This window comes from Diplotaxodon limnothrissa, linkage group LG15, assembly GCF_057381915.1.
Source record: "Diplotaxodon limnothrissa isolate DT_005_m linkage group LG15, D_limnothrissa_male_GT1.1, whole genome shotgun sequence".
NCBI lineage: Eukaryota > Metazoa > Chordata > Actinopteri > Cichliformes > Cichlidae > Diplotaxodon > Diplotaxodon limnothrissa.
This window is the reverse complement of record NC_140610.1, coordinates 39439452-39455344: the sequence shown is the minus strand read 5'-3', so window position 1 is coordinate 39455344 and position 15893 is coordinate 39439452. Positions and strand designations below refer to the sequence as shown.

At 41.0% G+C, this 15893-nt stretch overlaps 1 protein-coding gene across 1 annotated transcript in view; it reads right to left on the bottom strand.

The window, feature by feature from the left end:
* The window catches only part of LOC146617978 (arf-GAP with coiled-coil, ANK repeat and PH domain-containing protein 2-like), a 49400-nt gene that overhangs the window by 9959 nt on the left and 23548 nt on the right, over positions 1–15893 (bottom strand). The window contains exons 7-17 of the mRNA XM_085373140.1: positions 14887–14931; positions 13836–13931; positions 10345–10419; positions 4279–4391; positions 3752–3803; positions 2686–2786; positions 2420–2525; positions 1965–2173; positions 1225–1294; positions 956–1050; positions 596–798 (exon numbers count right to left, since the gene is read on the bottom strand). Of these exons, the coding sequence (XP_085229266.1) occupies positions 596–798; positions 956–1050; positions 1225–1294; positions 1965–2173; positions 2420–2525; positions 2686–2786; positions 3752–3803; positions 4279–4391; positions 10345–10419; positions 13836–13931; positions 14887–14931 (1165 nt within the window). The remainder of the gene's footprint in view (positions 1–595; positions 799–955; positions 1051–1224; positions 1295–1964; positions 2174–2419; positions 2526–2685; positions 2787–3751; positions 3804–4278; positions 4392–10344; positions 10420–13835; positions 13932–14886; positions 14932–15893) is intronic.

Sequence of the window (15893 nt, the reverse complement as noted above, 5' to 3'; positions counted from 1 at the left end):
GGCAGGGTGGGGTTATAGGGAGAGGCAGTCAGGGCAGGGGTTAGTTCGGAAGCACAGAACAGCCAGAGGGGGAGGAAAGGACAGAGAGATTTAGGGAAAGGGGAAAAGCAGGGTGGAAGCACAGACAGTTAGACTACTGGCTCGGCTGACGCTGGAAGAGACAGACTCTACGGAAAGCAATGGGAGGCAAAGAGAGCCGAGACATACGCTATTCACAAAGAACATGCAGTATGCCGATGGGTGGACACTTCTTCATGGTAGGAAGCGTCGCACGAGCAAATCCTTCTTCGTGTGATGTATTTATTTAGTTTGTTTGTTTTTACTGGAGAAAGTTCTGATTCTGAGGGAGAAACAACCAAACTCTGAAATCAGATTAATTAATTTTGTTTGGGTGCTATAAAAAGAAACAAATTAAAAGATAAAGATACATTTAAATGAAAAAGAAAACAACAACATGTTAAAAAAAAAAAAAGTATAAAAAAATATTACAAAATATGTTTTGGAGGCAATGATCCACTAACAGTTCGAATCCCGAGGCTTGCAGCGAAGCTAACTGTCGGTTTAAAGCTGTGTTTCTCATTTACTTTGAACTGACCTGACTGCCCTGAAGCATTCGAACCAGGTCGAAGTTTTGGTGTGGGTGGAGGCGCTTTTGGTGGCATGTGCTCAGAGTTGCCGCTCAGCCTCTTCTCCTGTTTGCTCAGAGAGACCACTTTGCTGCGAAGCTCCTCGTCTGACGGCCGGCGTACAAATCGACGATCCACATACTTGGCTTTGATGTAGGCCTCGACCTCGTGCCTGTGAGCGAACCAGAAAAACATTTCATTTATGAATGAAGTGAAAATGAAAGTTGGCCGTCAGTGAGTCATAAGTACAATTTACTAGGAAACAAAATAGGTTACAAAAGCAATTTTTTGGTCTGAAATTACAAGCATGCTCTCTTGTAACTCGGTACCTCGGATCTCCCGGCTGTGGTTTTCTTGCTCCAAGCTCCTCTCGCCGAGCTTCATAGATCTGGTTGATTACTTTGTTGCCCAGTTCACACATTAACTGGAAAACATGTAGATTAACATCAGTGGACTAATGTTACTCCAGCCATATGTTACTCTTCCTGATCCTTAATGGATTTTATTAAAAGGCAGAGTGATAACAAAATAAAAACTGTGTGTGTAACCAAGGCAGACCATTCATGTGCATTTGTTTGTAAACCTTCTTCTTACTCACCTTTAGCAGTTCTGGTTCCCAAGTGTCCAAAGTCAAAGAACGAACCTTGGAGAAATGCACTCCCAGACTCCTGTAGGTGGCAGAAGCAGGAAAAAAAGCAAGACAGTGTCAGCTCTGTGTACTTTAAATTGTGAAAGCGATAAAATGTTTTTGTTTTAGCTTTGTGGTGAAAACTGTGGTCTCACATGTTCACTCACAAAAACCCATGCACAGTATGGAGAGAACAGATTTACAGACAACACAGTCCCACTGTCTGTGAAATATCAATGCTGTACCGTGAAAGCGTGGGAAGCGACCTGACGCTTTTTATCTATATTAAACTTTAATTACATTTACCCAGGAAAATAATTAAAGGTTATCACAACATCTCAGTTCACACACCAGTGAGTTTACAGTTCAGAAACCCCTGAAGACATCTGTGATCCCGACGGAGGATTTTATATACTGGAGCCAACATACTTTGCATAACTTCTAGTTTTCACAGACCTAACATGAACTCTTAATGAACTGCATTCCTGCAGTGTGGTAGACAAATAAATAAAATGTTCCAGAAATGTCCAGGTTTTCTTCTTTTTTAACTTCTTTAAATTTTCTAAGCAATTAAAAGTTGGTTACTTAAGAATTTGATATTTTCCTTTAATCCTTTGTTATGTTTTGCTTCATCTTTATGTAAGAAGTTGCTCACAGCAATAATCAAAGAGCTGTTATAAGGATTTGCTTATGAAAATATAGCATTGTACCTGTGGATGCCAGAGCACTGTATACACAGGGTGATGCCCAGGTTGATGCTGGCCCAGCGGGGCTCCGGCTGCCCACAGTCGCAGCAGCAAACATTGCCTGGGATGGCCAGGACTTTCTGCAGGGCACTCTCTCCTTTCAGTGATCTCTCCTTTGGCTCCCCTCCAGAGTCCAGGCTCCCTGTTGATGTGGACGACTTCCTATCCAGCTTCTGACAGGAAAGAAACGGGGAAGGCGCACAGACAAAAATAAAGGACAAAGCAGACGTATTAAAATGAGTAAATAAAAATTGATCTTCAGGGGAAAAAATGCAAGAAGCAAACAGTCAATGAAAAACTCTGTTATTTGCATAAATCTACACAAATAAGTGTTGCAAAATTAATAGAAATCCTGCCACATTAGTTTTGAGTCAAAAGACTTTGTATCTTGGCTTTCTGGTGTATGTGTGGGTTTTTACCTCACTGTCATCTCCCTTGTCGCGGAAGGCGGTGGCGATGCTGTTCTGGACAGCTTTGATCCAAGCCTGTCGCAGCTTCTCGGAGTCTGCCTGCATCATACAGCTCCTGTGGGGGCAGACAAGCGTCACACAGCTGCTGTCGGCTCAGAGCAGGAGTGTCGGCACCAGAAGGCGGGTAGGCTGGTGCTCCACCTTGCCACCTTTTTAAAAATACTCATGTGCTCATTAAGCTGACAGAGGGCGTAACGTCACTGACTCAAACCTACTTGGTGGGTGACACGACTTCAAAACAGAAGCGACGCTCTATGTCCTCGCAGTGCTTGACTGTGCATAGCCTCAGGTCTTCTACCACCACTGTAGGGTTGTCCTGCAGGCACAGCAGAGGGACTTACATCCAGCAACAGGCGCCCACTTCTTTTACCACAAAGGTTATTGTTCGCAGAACTATATTGTCCAGTTTCCTTAACATTTTTATTAAGTTGGTAGTGACAAGTTCTGTCGCACTAATAATAATTACAGTTGGGGTTATTTTGTTGTAGCATGATGCAAAGCGCAGAGTATGTAACAAAGCCCCAACTGCTCTTGCTCTTTTGACTTTGGTACTATAATCTGGGACAAAACTAAATGTTAGGCCTCTGTGACACAAGCCTCGAGGCCGGTCGGCAAACACCTGGCAACCACAGGCTGCTAAGGACAAATTTGCTGATTGGAGAGTGGTTGCTGGCAGTCACCAGGTGAAAACAGCTGCATGGAGGTATATGGTGCTGCGCTGAAACCTTCCTTGCAATTGCCTTGGTAGCTAGCACACTGACCTGTCTGCACACATGCACCAACTCTTCACTGAGCAGCAGTGAAACTTTGAGACTGTAAGCCTTCAAAATAAAAGTTGTGTCTCACAGCTGCACCCAGCATGTTTACAGAAGCACGACTCTTCCTCGGTTTGCTAAAGCTCAGTGACTAGTTTTTGGTGCAGCACCCTCTTTCTGATCAATTTCATTAGCAACATCCAGCAACCGCTCTCCAACTGGTCATTGAAAAGATTTTTTTCCCTAGCAACCTGTGGTTGCAGACTTGTCTCTAAACCTGTGTGGTTGGAGAGTTTTCATATTCTGACAAGGATAAATGTACATAAAGTAGAGATTCATTTAAAAAAAACAACTAAACTTTTCCAGTATATAAGAGGACTTTATTGTGAGCTCTTTCTATCAAACACACAGAAACCAGGCGCACAGCTGTGCCGTCCAGTTAAAAATACACAGAGAGATGTTTGTGCTGGAAGTCAAACGCGTGCATGACTGTCATGGTGGCCGTGCAGAAAGTCACTTGACATACCTTAAATTTCTTCTGGTAAACCAGCTGATTGTTTTGGATGGTGAACCAGCGCCTGAAAGAAGATCACAAGTTTATTAGAAGATAAAGTCACATGCAAGTGATGCTCCTAAAATAAGACGCTTTGATATCTTCTGATGTGGATGAGAGAGAGTAATCCTAAGGCATGTGAACACAACACACACAAAGACAAACTATGGTATTCTGCAAAAGTATATGTTGGTTTGATTCATAACATGTTTATATCCACTTGGGGAAAAAATGGTCAAGAGGAAGCAAAAACTTGAGTCTGTATGTTCTCGATTTCATTTGTGTTGATTTACAGGAATTAAAACACAAAGATGACAAGATGAATGGAAATTCTTCCAAATTATTAACACTTCCTGTGAATCTTAGCTAGCTTTACTCTGCGTCTGTGATTAATAATCATTCTTAAAATGCACTTGAAGCTTTTCCTAGGATATCAAAGTATATAAAACTCTGCAATCAGTCCAAAGGAACCACTTCAAAATAAACTCTATACATTATACCTATTCCATGTCTTGAAGGCATTGCTGGCCCTCTTAAACAGATAACCCTCCATGGCGATGCCGTTGTCTGCATCCACATTGTACTCCAGCTTTGTGTCGTCATTCGAGAAATCCTGAAAAATAATAAGGAAGGAAGAGAGGAAAGCAAACAACTGAATTAAAACAGGAAAAAACACATTAAATCTTCTGATGCTGGTGAGTTCCTCTTGTTTATCTATATCAGGGTTTATCTGTATAAGCTAAGTGAGTGTCACGGCCCCGCTGACCTGACTGACGATTCGCGAACCAGGAAAGACAAACAGCAGCCACAGCGTACGAGCACAGGCCAATAATCTATAGCTACCAATGCAATGTAATGTAATGCTTGAGAAAGAAACCTAAGTGAAAAAAAAGTGTGTCGAGATACACCGTATTTGTTAACAATTAACAAAAATCCAGCAACAAGGCAAACCAACATTTGTTATTTAAAATACTGGAGACACGCAGAAGTATACAAAGCAATAAACGTGGTGTTATGAAGCTTTTATTGCATAGCTTCTTACAGCAGTAGTGACGCACTGCTCTTCAACGTGTAACGCAGGAAAAAAAAAACAACCTGTCATGCATCCCATCTCTGATTGACTCTCAGTCGTACGTGTTGTCATGTGACTGCCCTCTCAGTCTGGCTTTAACTACCAGAGCAGCTGCCACACTCCTAACACCCCCCCAGCTTTCTCAGCTTCAGGTGACACCGGACACCAGAAGCATGCGCGTGCGTGTGTGTGTGTGTGTGTGTGGACTCATTTTACATCAGGTGTCACAGTCTCCAAAATCAATTACAGCTCGATACATCAAGATCTGTTACTGTGGCGAGCTGGGGACTCATCCTCTCTGTTGTCCTTCTAGAAAGATCCACAGTCTTTTTTGTAACTCAGACTTAACTCATTCAACCTGCATTAGAAAAGCAGTCATCGGCTCTCAAGCTAGTTGAAGCTTAGTTGAAGCTAGTTGAAGTCTTTCTTATCTGTTTTGAAAGTAAGTGTATATGTGTGTATATGTGTGTGTGTATATATATATATATGTGTATATGTGTGTATATATATATATATGTGTATATGTGTGTATATATATATATATATATATGTGTATATGTGTGTATATATATATATATATGTGTATATGTGTGTATATATATATATATATATGTGTATATGTGTGTATATATATATATATATATGTGTATATGTGTGTATATATATATATATATATATATATATATATATATATATATATATATATATGTGTATATATATATATTTATTTATTTATTTTTTTTCTGTACGAGTTGTTAAGCAACTTTAAAATGTTTTTTTTTTTTCCCTTACATACCTAAATCTGGGTTTGGGGTTGTGACAAAACATTACATTACAAAAATACAGCACAAAGCTACAGCACCATGATAATGCTGGAAAGTGTTGACACAGTGGGTCATTTCAGCAGTTATCAAATGTCACCTGACCATCGCAGATGTGTCAGATGCATTTCCAGAGAAACACTTCTTTATAGGAATTATTTAACATTTCAGTTTCCTAATATCATTAGTTAATTAGTCTCATTAAAAAAACAAAAACAAACAACAAAGGGATGAACGTCGGGGTGCCAAACATACACAAGTAAATTTATACTGGAGAAAATAAAAGTAAAGACCATGAAAACTTGTGAGTGTAGTAATCTGTTTTTTTTCTAAAAAATACCCATTTTTGCTTCCATATTCCAGCTTTAATAAAATAAAAATAATATAATATAACCCTTTAGTTCACACAGGGTACAATCAGGTGTTTTCTGTTATTTTGTTTTGCTTTGTTTTATTATATTTCCTCTTTTCATTGTCTTAAGCCATTCTAAGCATACACAGGTTCACCTCATTTAGTTGTCATGTAATTAAATAAGTAAAATTGCTATAGCCATTAATATCTGTGAAACCATTTACCTGATTTGGAATGTTTAAAGAATATTATGAATATTATAAAATTATGTAAAGCTATCAACAAAATATCTATGCCTGACCTGCAAGATTGTGGTTTCTACAGGGCTTCAAATCTGCTGTCAGAGACTTCATTCTACATTAACTTTTGGTAAACTCCTGAGAGTCCATATTCATAGATTCACAGTATCAGATATTACTCTAAAATATCTGAAGCACCTAGCTCAAGCAGTTTTCTAAATAAGGGAATTTTGGCTCCTCAAAAAATTGCTGCAGGAAAAACATCTAAAATCTGCCGTTATTCCTTCCTCTGAAACATTTATATGATTAAACTAATGACATCAGGGACCAGAAAATTTAAAAAAAAAAAAAATCCTACTAAATCTGATTCATTCCTCTGGATTTTTTTCAAGGAACATCTGGGATTTTCAGGAGCAAACACTGAATGATCCACGAGTCTCTCATGGTAACTTCCTGAATGTACAACCCCTGTTACAGCCCAGAGATGTAGATGTAACCCATGAAAAATATGTCCTATTCCATGTTGTACCGAAAGGATATGCACACATGCACACACACAAACACACTGGCAAGCACAATTTTCCAGCACGACATACACTGGAATGAGTCGAGTTATTTTTGTGCACAAGGGGAACAAAACGTGTCTGCGTTTAGTTTCTGATTAGGGACACAATGGAAAGTCCAGGCATTAATAAATCCCCGTCTTCCTGAAGGTGGGACAAAATTTAAGTCCCATAACTTTTAACAATTATTCTTTAAACTTCAAACACTAGAAACAGCGGCCCCTAATTTCAGCTTGATGTGTGGTGGCCGTCACCCACACATCAAACAAATGCTACAAATGTTACTATTAAAGAATGACAGAGTTTCAGCTGCTGCTGTCACGTGAAAAACTTTCCAGTTCTTGGTTTCAACTACTTGTTGAGAAACCTGACGTGACCACTTCAGCTTGGGAAAGTATCGTCAAACCCATGACATAAACCTAAAAACAGGTAGTGGCTGAAACAAAGCTCATAGGCGCTTGTTCTTAGTTCCTGATTTTAAATATATTATCTAAGAAGTAAAGAAAAAAAAAGTTATGAAAAACCGCAAAACAAAACAAATATGTAGAAAAGAAAAAACCCCGGCATTAAACCAGAAGACTTCAGTGACGCAGACACTGACAATAACGATGACACATCAGAATGAAACGAGCTGCATTAGCAACACTAATGCATGTGCTGCACTTCAGAGTAAGAAAACAGACAGAGATGCAGATAAACACTGTAATGAGGTCCTGCAACGCATGCAGGGGAGGAGATGAAAGGCCGAGAATCGATGCATTGACTCTACGTACAGAGGTTGACCTCCAAGCGCAAAAGTTGCTGTAGTCTGGTAAAAAGTGGAGCTCTGTCACCTCCTAAAACACCACACACAAACACACAGCGAGAGAACGACACACAGAGAGAAGAACATTGCTTTTGCTAATGCTAACACAGAAGAATCGGTCACGGATGTAAGTGTAAGAAGCCACAGACACAAACACATGCTTTACAAGTTCTTATCGGATGCACTCACCAGATACCAAACGTAGTGAAAGCGACTGAAAATCCTCATTTTCCCCAGATTATTGCACACAAATCAATTTGAATGTGTGTTTGCTTACGCGCGTCTCTGTGCAGCATCCCAACAACAGAAGCTACCTGAAGCAGTGTGGCCTGTCTCGTCAACAAACCCTCGCCACCTCCTCTCCTGTGGCTGTGCGTCTATCAAAACCTCCGTCACAGCCTCTGCTGCTCCTCCTTTAAGTGAAGGTCACCAGTGTGTCTGTGTGTGTCTGTGTGTGGCTCTTGTGACTGCTGGGTTAGAATAATCAAGTGGACCACGCAGAGGAGTTCGAGCATCAAACATTTATAGTGACTACAGTTTAACACTCAGTGCGCTCAGCTTTTCCCCTCGCTCTTTCATCTCCCTTGGGTGTGTGTAAATAAAGTAGCCAGTCTTTCAGGCAAACTGAATATCTGTAGCATTTGACCCTTTAACATGAACTGCAACCAATAAATAAATAAACGTCTTCTGTAAATGCCGGCTGAGTGTAGGCGTTTCTTGCACAGCTGTTACAACTGCAGTCACTTGTTATTTGCTCACTCTATGAGATAAAACAGACATCTTCAGCCCATCTCAAGCTTTCATGTAGCTACTGAAACATGCACTGAAGTGTCAGTGCTTCGAGTTATGCACACATTAGCAGAAAGGAAGTATCATAAGCACAACCTCAGGACCCCCCTGAGGACTGAAGCCTCCTTCCACACATAATGATGGGAAAGGATTTCAACTGAGATAAAAGGCAGTTACCAGTAGCAACGACTCATTTTCTTTGGCAGACATCAAACACATAATTCAATTCACCAAAAAAAAACTATTTTAACTCCTGAGTAAATGTCTGGTTTTAACAAAGTTGGGGAGCAAAAAGTGAAGCGCGGGTGTGAAAGTCAGAACTACTACTCAACTTCTTAATCCCATAGATCTGACTCCTGCAACAGCAGATCAACAAGCGTCAAGTCAGGCCTATATTTGATTTAAGTACAGTGGCCTATCTTATCAGACTAATGTCATGTTAGGGATATTTAATAAAGAAATACCAGCTCTAGAGGTTCTCTAAAGATATAGTGGCTTTTATCAGTGCGCTTTACTTCATACAAGTGTACTACACTCTGCAAATAACAGAACCTTATTCAGGATGACAAAATCATGTGCATGTTGTCAAAAAAAGCTATTTTCACTAAAACGATGTGAGCTGAAGATTACAAAAACGCACAGTGCAGGAAAAATGAAGAGAAACACTGCTTACCTGCAGTGCAGCCTGGAGGGAGTAGAAGAAGAGAAGAGGAGGAAAAAAGAGCAGAAGCACAAGAAAAGAAGAGACAGTTGGTTAGGAGTGTCCACGTACAGCCAGACAAGAGAGCAGGGTGGGAGCCAGACCGCATAAAAATAGCATCTAGATAAATTGAGGGAGGTGAAGTGGGGGATAGGTGCTCAAGGACAGGCGGGAGCTGGCACACGTACCATCAGTGACTGGGTAAAACAGGAAACAAGGATAAATAATGAGACTGAGGGGACAAAAGGAAAGATGGAAAAAAAGGATGTCAAATGAAAGACGGGGCAGAAGAAGCTTCGCACATGCAGAGACTGAAACGAAGGTCACTGACAGGCAGACAAATGAACAGAAGCCCAGCAAACAACAGCTGGGTAAGGACACAGGCAGTCTGGAGTTAATGATGCTGTGGGATGTTCAATTAAAGTTAAGAGCAAATTTACTGCCACCACATAATGTAATATAACAACCCACATCCTGTCGAGGTTTTTGTCTGCTGTGGGTTTGTACTCTGCTATCGGAAATGCTTTCAAATAACAAGAAAAATACTAGGATTAAAAGCTAAAGAGTTTAAAAATAAAAAAAGATCTCATTTGAGAAGCTTATCTTTACTTTTGCCAAATTAACAAATTATAGGAGAAATATGAAAAGCATGACTCTGGACAGAGACGCCGAAACCAAACCTTGTTTGTTTGGAAATGGGTTTCCGTAAGCTATCAATATTGCACGGGTGTGTGGCTTAGATGCTCCACAGGGATCACCTTACACCTGAGGGTGGAGTCCTACCTCCATTCATTCAAATGATAAACATGTTTCTATAAATAAACCAGCATATTAAAGTTGTTTTGGGAAGAATTCACTTTTTTTAAATTGACTCCAACTCCAATTATAAATCCAATCTAACCATTTTACTGACCAAGATTCGCAGCAGGCCTGTTAGAGCTGTAAAGGGCAAGAGGTAAGTGTAACCGCTCGATCACAGGGCTCTACCTCAAAGTGTTTTGATACATTTCCCCCAAATGTTCATATTTGTACATAAGTTACCCTGAGAATAAGCCTGGACGCCTTCACTTGTCATTCGTGCTTTTCATTCACATTAGTGCAGCTAATTATGGTGTTCTGTGGATTGAAGGTTATTTTCGTGAGCAAGTGCTGCAAACATTTTTGCACAAAATTGAGGGAACAAAATAAATAAATAAATAACACCAGATTTTGAGTGTGTTCGCACCTTTTGTTGGATGGTGGAGTGCTTCTGCTCCATGTCCCTCTTCTCTTTGGCAGCATCCACCACCAGCTGGTCCAACTGCAAGAGACAGAACAACCAGTAAGCCAAGCACACCGAGCCGACCGGTGACAAGCGTTTCATTCAAAATGACAAAACTAAACACTAATTAAGAAAAATATCTATTTATTTCGAGTTAAGGAATGAATGATCCAGTGCCACCACATCTTTAAACTGCACCTAAAAGGTCGCGTGAGCATGCGTGCGTTGATGATGCTAACGCCACTTTCCACAGGCCAGACCGAGAGAAACATGCTTTTTCTCCTCTAACCAAAATGTACTCCTCTGAGGAGAAATTAGACGGGAGATGATTAATTCTCTTTGTCCCTGTGAGCAACCGACACATGTGGAGAGGAAAACAAAAAATCTTTTGAGCTGTGAAGGAAGAAACATTTTTTTCTTTTTCTTAAAGGCTTCAGTGAAGCTCTGGAGGTCACTGGGTGATGCCGAAAATATGCCAGTTTGCCTTGCAGCACTGAAATTCTGCTCTGTGCGTCTTTATAGTCTGTCGCCGCAACGTGACCTAAATTGGCATCACCAGCCTCAAAAACAAAAGATTCAGTATGTGATTGCAGGGCACCGATTTAAGGGCGAGCGGGGTTCAAAGTTTCATCAAGCAAATTTTGCAGCAATTTTCTGCTTTGTATCAATAAACTAGATGGAAATTCATACATTTGTTTCCTTTCTTAAAGCAGAGTATAATAAACGTGTGGTTTCTTTTACAAAATACACACAAACGTGTTACTATCACACAGTTTCAGAGACGCTTTGAGGGAGCTGCGTGTTTTGTTGTGCTCAGAGAGGAAATGGGTGGATGGCTGAGCAGCAGGCTGATAACACAGATGGGAAATGTTTTCCCTGTTGCCTCTGCAACAACTAGTCCAGTCCGCCTGGAGCTCATGCCATCTATCGAGGCCTGTCTTTATTTTCAAAGATGCTTCTGTGCGTAGCTCTCCTCACATTTTGTGACAGTGACTCATATTGCCTTTAACATCTTATCTTCTCAGGCCGAGACAAACGTTTGTCTCTACTAACATCAGTTCGTCATTTACGGACCACAGCCGTCAGATTAAATCACTCCTGACATGTAGCTGCAATGACAACGTCTGTGATTCATGGAAAAGATATGAAACATCTTTCTGAATGAGCATTAAGCTCACGTGTGTTTGATCCTGAGGCTCTGTGTCACGGAAACATGAAGTCAGCAGTACATTTATGTCTAGAAGCAGCATTACGGTTTCAACTAGCGGTGGAAAAGCGGCATGTTTGACACGAATCACTGTGAGCTGTCAACCGAAGCCAACAAAAAGAGAACATCAGCAATATCAATTCAAACTCTAAGTCATGTGATCTTGATTTCACCTCCCTGTGAAGCTACTGTCTACACACCAGCTCACATTTTCAATAAGTATTTAAGTCTTTGGTTTTCATCCTCCTCTGTTGTTCCATTTTTCATTTTTTTAAGTTTCTAAACGTTTCCAGGTATCAACGCCCCCCCGCAGCTGCTTTTACTCCAGCTCAGGGTTTATTCATCTTTCTAATAATTTACTCGCACTCTTGATGACTTTCTCATAGTTTAGAAGCATCGCGTCATATTATCAGACCTGTTGGCAGCTCCTCCACACCTCCCTGCACAGCCTCTCCACCTTCTTCAGCTTCATGATGGAGGTATAATGCACCGTCCACGGCCGCTGCTTTCTTTAGCACGGCCTTTGATCTTCCTCTCCTTCTGGTTTGTGCTGCCCCAAATTCAGCACAGTTAAGCTCTTACTTGTTCATCCACTTGAAAACAAACCCTCTGTCTCTTTCCCCCCTCCCTCTTCAGGGTCTTTTTCAGTTCTGTCCTTTTTTCCCCTTTTCCTCACACAACACTCTCTTCTCTCTCCGTCGGTCTTTCGAGTCCATGCCTTTCTGTGCTTCTTCAGTCACATTTAGCTTCAAGAAGATTACACTCTGCCTCTTATCCTTTCCTAAAATCTGCTTTTCAAAGAGGTCCAGCCTTCCTTCGCTTCTCTCTCTTCTTTTTTTCTGTCAATGAGAATTTTCCAACTTCAGAACACAAGGGTAAGAAACCACACGCTTCTCTCCAACCCAATTAAGAGCTGCTGAATGGGCTCCTCAGATCTGGCTGTCAAAAAAGTCCCCCAAAAAATCCACACTGCATTTCCTTCTTTCACAGTTTGGCTATACGTTCAACAAGCTCCTCTTTTCTCTACTGCTCTGCCTCTTGTAACTGCACTCCTTTCTCCTTGGTCCTGGTCCTGGTCTGCTGCTTCAGCCTCTGAGCAAACAGCCTATATATTCCACAGCCCTGCTTCTTTCACTCAGCTGACTGTCAACCCTCCGAGTCCAACTGTGGGAAAACCCATTCCAGCTCACAACCTTCTTCCTCATTCCCGCTAAATGTAAAAGCTTCACTGTGATTACAATCTTCAAGTAACATTCAGGCTCAGAGGAAGGGCTTTGTTTATGAGAGGATGCACACAGACACACACGAGGGTGGAAACTGAGTTGACGAAAGTACTGCAGTACACACAAACCCACACATATACACGGACGAGATAGAAACACAAACACAGAGGGAGAAGAGTGGCGACCTCAATTTGCAGCTGAACTTATGGTTGGGCAGATGCCAGCATTTTCGCATTGTCATTACCAGAAATACTAGTTTAAAAATACACACACACACAAGTTAAAATGAAAGGTGACAACAAAGCAGATGAGCATGACAACAATGTGAAGAGATGAGTTTCAGAGTAAAGCGTTGCAACATCTCCAGAGGCTTGGTAATGAACTAATCATTTGATTCAGGTGTGTTGATCTAAAACCTGGAAGACACCGGCCCTCGAGGCCTGGAGTTCCCCACACCTGCTCTAATGGAAAAAGAAAGACAAGCAAACCTGTTTCTTTAAGCACCAGTTTCACTTTAGCCAATTAACGCCAATCATAAAAATGTAAATGCAGGACCGCATGCAGAAAAACTGAACAGAAAAAAAAATAATGTAAATATTAGTCTTTCCCTCATAATATAAAGCGTTTACTCTTTACAGTGCACTGTTATGTAAACTTGGAAAGCAATTATTCTGCTGCTCTTCTAAAAATAACATCACGAGTTTACGATATCTTCCAATTAATCAACAGGCGTGGCTGAGCGACGAGCACTGCAGTGGATTCGTTTTATGCAGAGCATCAAACTAGAAAGAATAAAACCAAAATAGCAGCGAGCTGTACGTACGCTGCGCAAGCCGAAGGAACAAAAGGGAACAACGGCAGATAGATATATTTATGTACAAATATGAGCGCCTTTTTAACTGTGGCTGTGTGTTTGGATCCATCAGTGTCTGAAAGTCCTGGAAGATTTTTATATTTGGATACAGGTAACGTAGGAACACACCAACCCTAATTATGGGTGCATGTGTGTGCAGTGTAGCCTGTACCTGCCCTCCCAGCTGTTTCATAAGAGGCTGCAGTTCACTGAAGAGGTCATAACCTTGGTGGAAAAACGTCAGATGGGCGTACATGAAGGACAGCATCTATAAAAAAAACAACAACAACGTGTTTATTAAAACACTTAAGAGGAAGAAGGGTCTTTCCATCTCCATTCATCAAATTTAAACAGAAAAAAACCCCAAGTGACCATCACAGGTTTGTCTTTCTACTGGAAAAAGCTCATTCTTAATAGGAAGCATGCAAAATTTCCCTACTGTAAAAGGTCCCTTAAAATCCTTTGTCTAAAAACACCCGTGTCACATCCTACAGCTTTCCAGCATCATTTTTTAACTCTCCCTTGGACACCAAGTAGGAGTAATCATGGTTTCTCTTTTCTGAACTGAGCAGTTTCTGTTTCAAGCCTGCTTCAAAACACAACGACTGGCTGTGATTTCTCTCTACAGCTTACCAGGGCTACCCTTGGAAAAACCCGGACTCTATACTAATAGTCATCAAACACCAGCTTTATTGATATATCTCGAGGCGTTAAATCTCATCGTTAAGAGTGCAGGAGAGGTCCTCAAATAATGGAGGGAAAGAGCTAAAGGAGGCATTTTAAATTTTCATTATCTAGAAAACTATCTGAGCTCAGTCCTTCGAAATCATTTAGGCCGAATATCTCATCTTATGGCTCTAAGAACTAAGGACTATAATGAGTTAACACAGGAATATTTGGATGTATTTGTCTGATCTCTGACAGCAGATTAGGAGGCCTGAAAAAACCAAAAGTGTACAGTCAGGGGACTGAGAGTTTATTTAATGATAATGAAGCTTATACATGAAAACACATTTTCATCTGTCTTGCTCCTTTCACTCAGAGCAGGTTTCTGTTAATATTACATGTAACATTTGGGATTTTGATGAGTCATTTTCCCAACATGAATCTTCCTATTTGAATTTTTCCAGGCAAATCTGGTCATGTGGGAGGCAGTTGATGAACTGAGAGTGAACGACCCAGAACAGAAAGCTCATTTCATTTGAGAGAACGAGTAAACTTACTGATTTTAGGATCTCCGACCTTCTCTTGGACTGTAGCACGTTTATCTGAAAGTTCATAAAAACCAAAACAGTGAGAAGTAGGGATTATTATGAGAAAATATCTGGGACAATGCGGTATCTGACAGAAAAATGCAGAGAGAGAGTAAAAAGTGGAGTGGAGATGGGGGGGAAAGACTTAAAGAGCGTGAGACAGAACAGAAAATGAGACGAGCTGGTGGAGATGAAACAAAAAGAAGTGCCTGAGAAAAATCAAAGAAAGCTGACAGGCGTGAAATGACTACTACTGAGGCTGGATAAAATCGCACCATCTTCCTCAGCATTAATAGGCAGCGTTTCATTATGCCAGCACCAGGGGGAGCCCTCTGCCTCATGTTTAGGGATGTGGGTTGAAGCCTGTCTCACTTTTCATCTTTGCCTCATCGCCTCCTGTCTCTCCGTCTCCTTCTGTGTGTGAATGTTTGTGAAGAAGGCTCTGCCATTCGTCCAGACTAATTACCGCCGTCCTCATCTGGCCTTGGATTTTCTCATAGCTTAATGCTGCAGAGCAGGGATGTGTTGTGGTGGAAGGCCAGCTTCAGAAGTAATCCCACACTTCGCTTCATACTTCTGAATTAACCTAAGTCCAGCGGCCCCTTTTTGTTTGTGTAGTGAAAACAGGGTCACCATGCTTCAATACCCCGGAGAATAAAAGTAAAGGAAATGTCTTTTATGGTCAGCAGTAATTTCATGGCTGCAGGTTTTAAGGCAATTTTCTCAAGCGACTCTAACCACACTTGTGTTTATACACAGATGTTAACTCCCATCCTGGGGAGGAAGCTTATTTTTTTCCATCCCCAAACCACAACAGTTGACGCATCGCGACTTTTACAAGCCCCCCTCCTTCTCGATTACAGTCAATTAGTAGCTTTGACCAAAGCAGCACCTCTAAACGATGGTTATTTAACTCTCAGTGTGCAATATAGTGTCAACACTACAGCCGCAAGCAAACTATCAGAGCAGTTATTTGG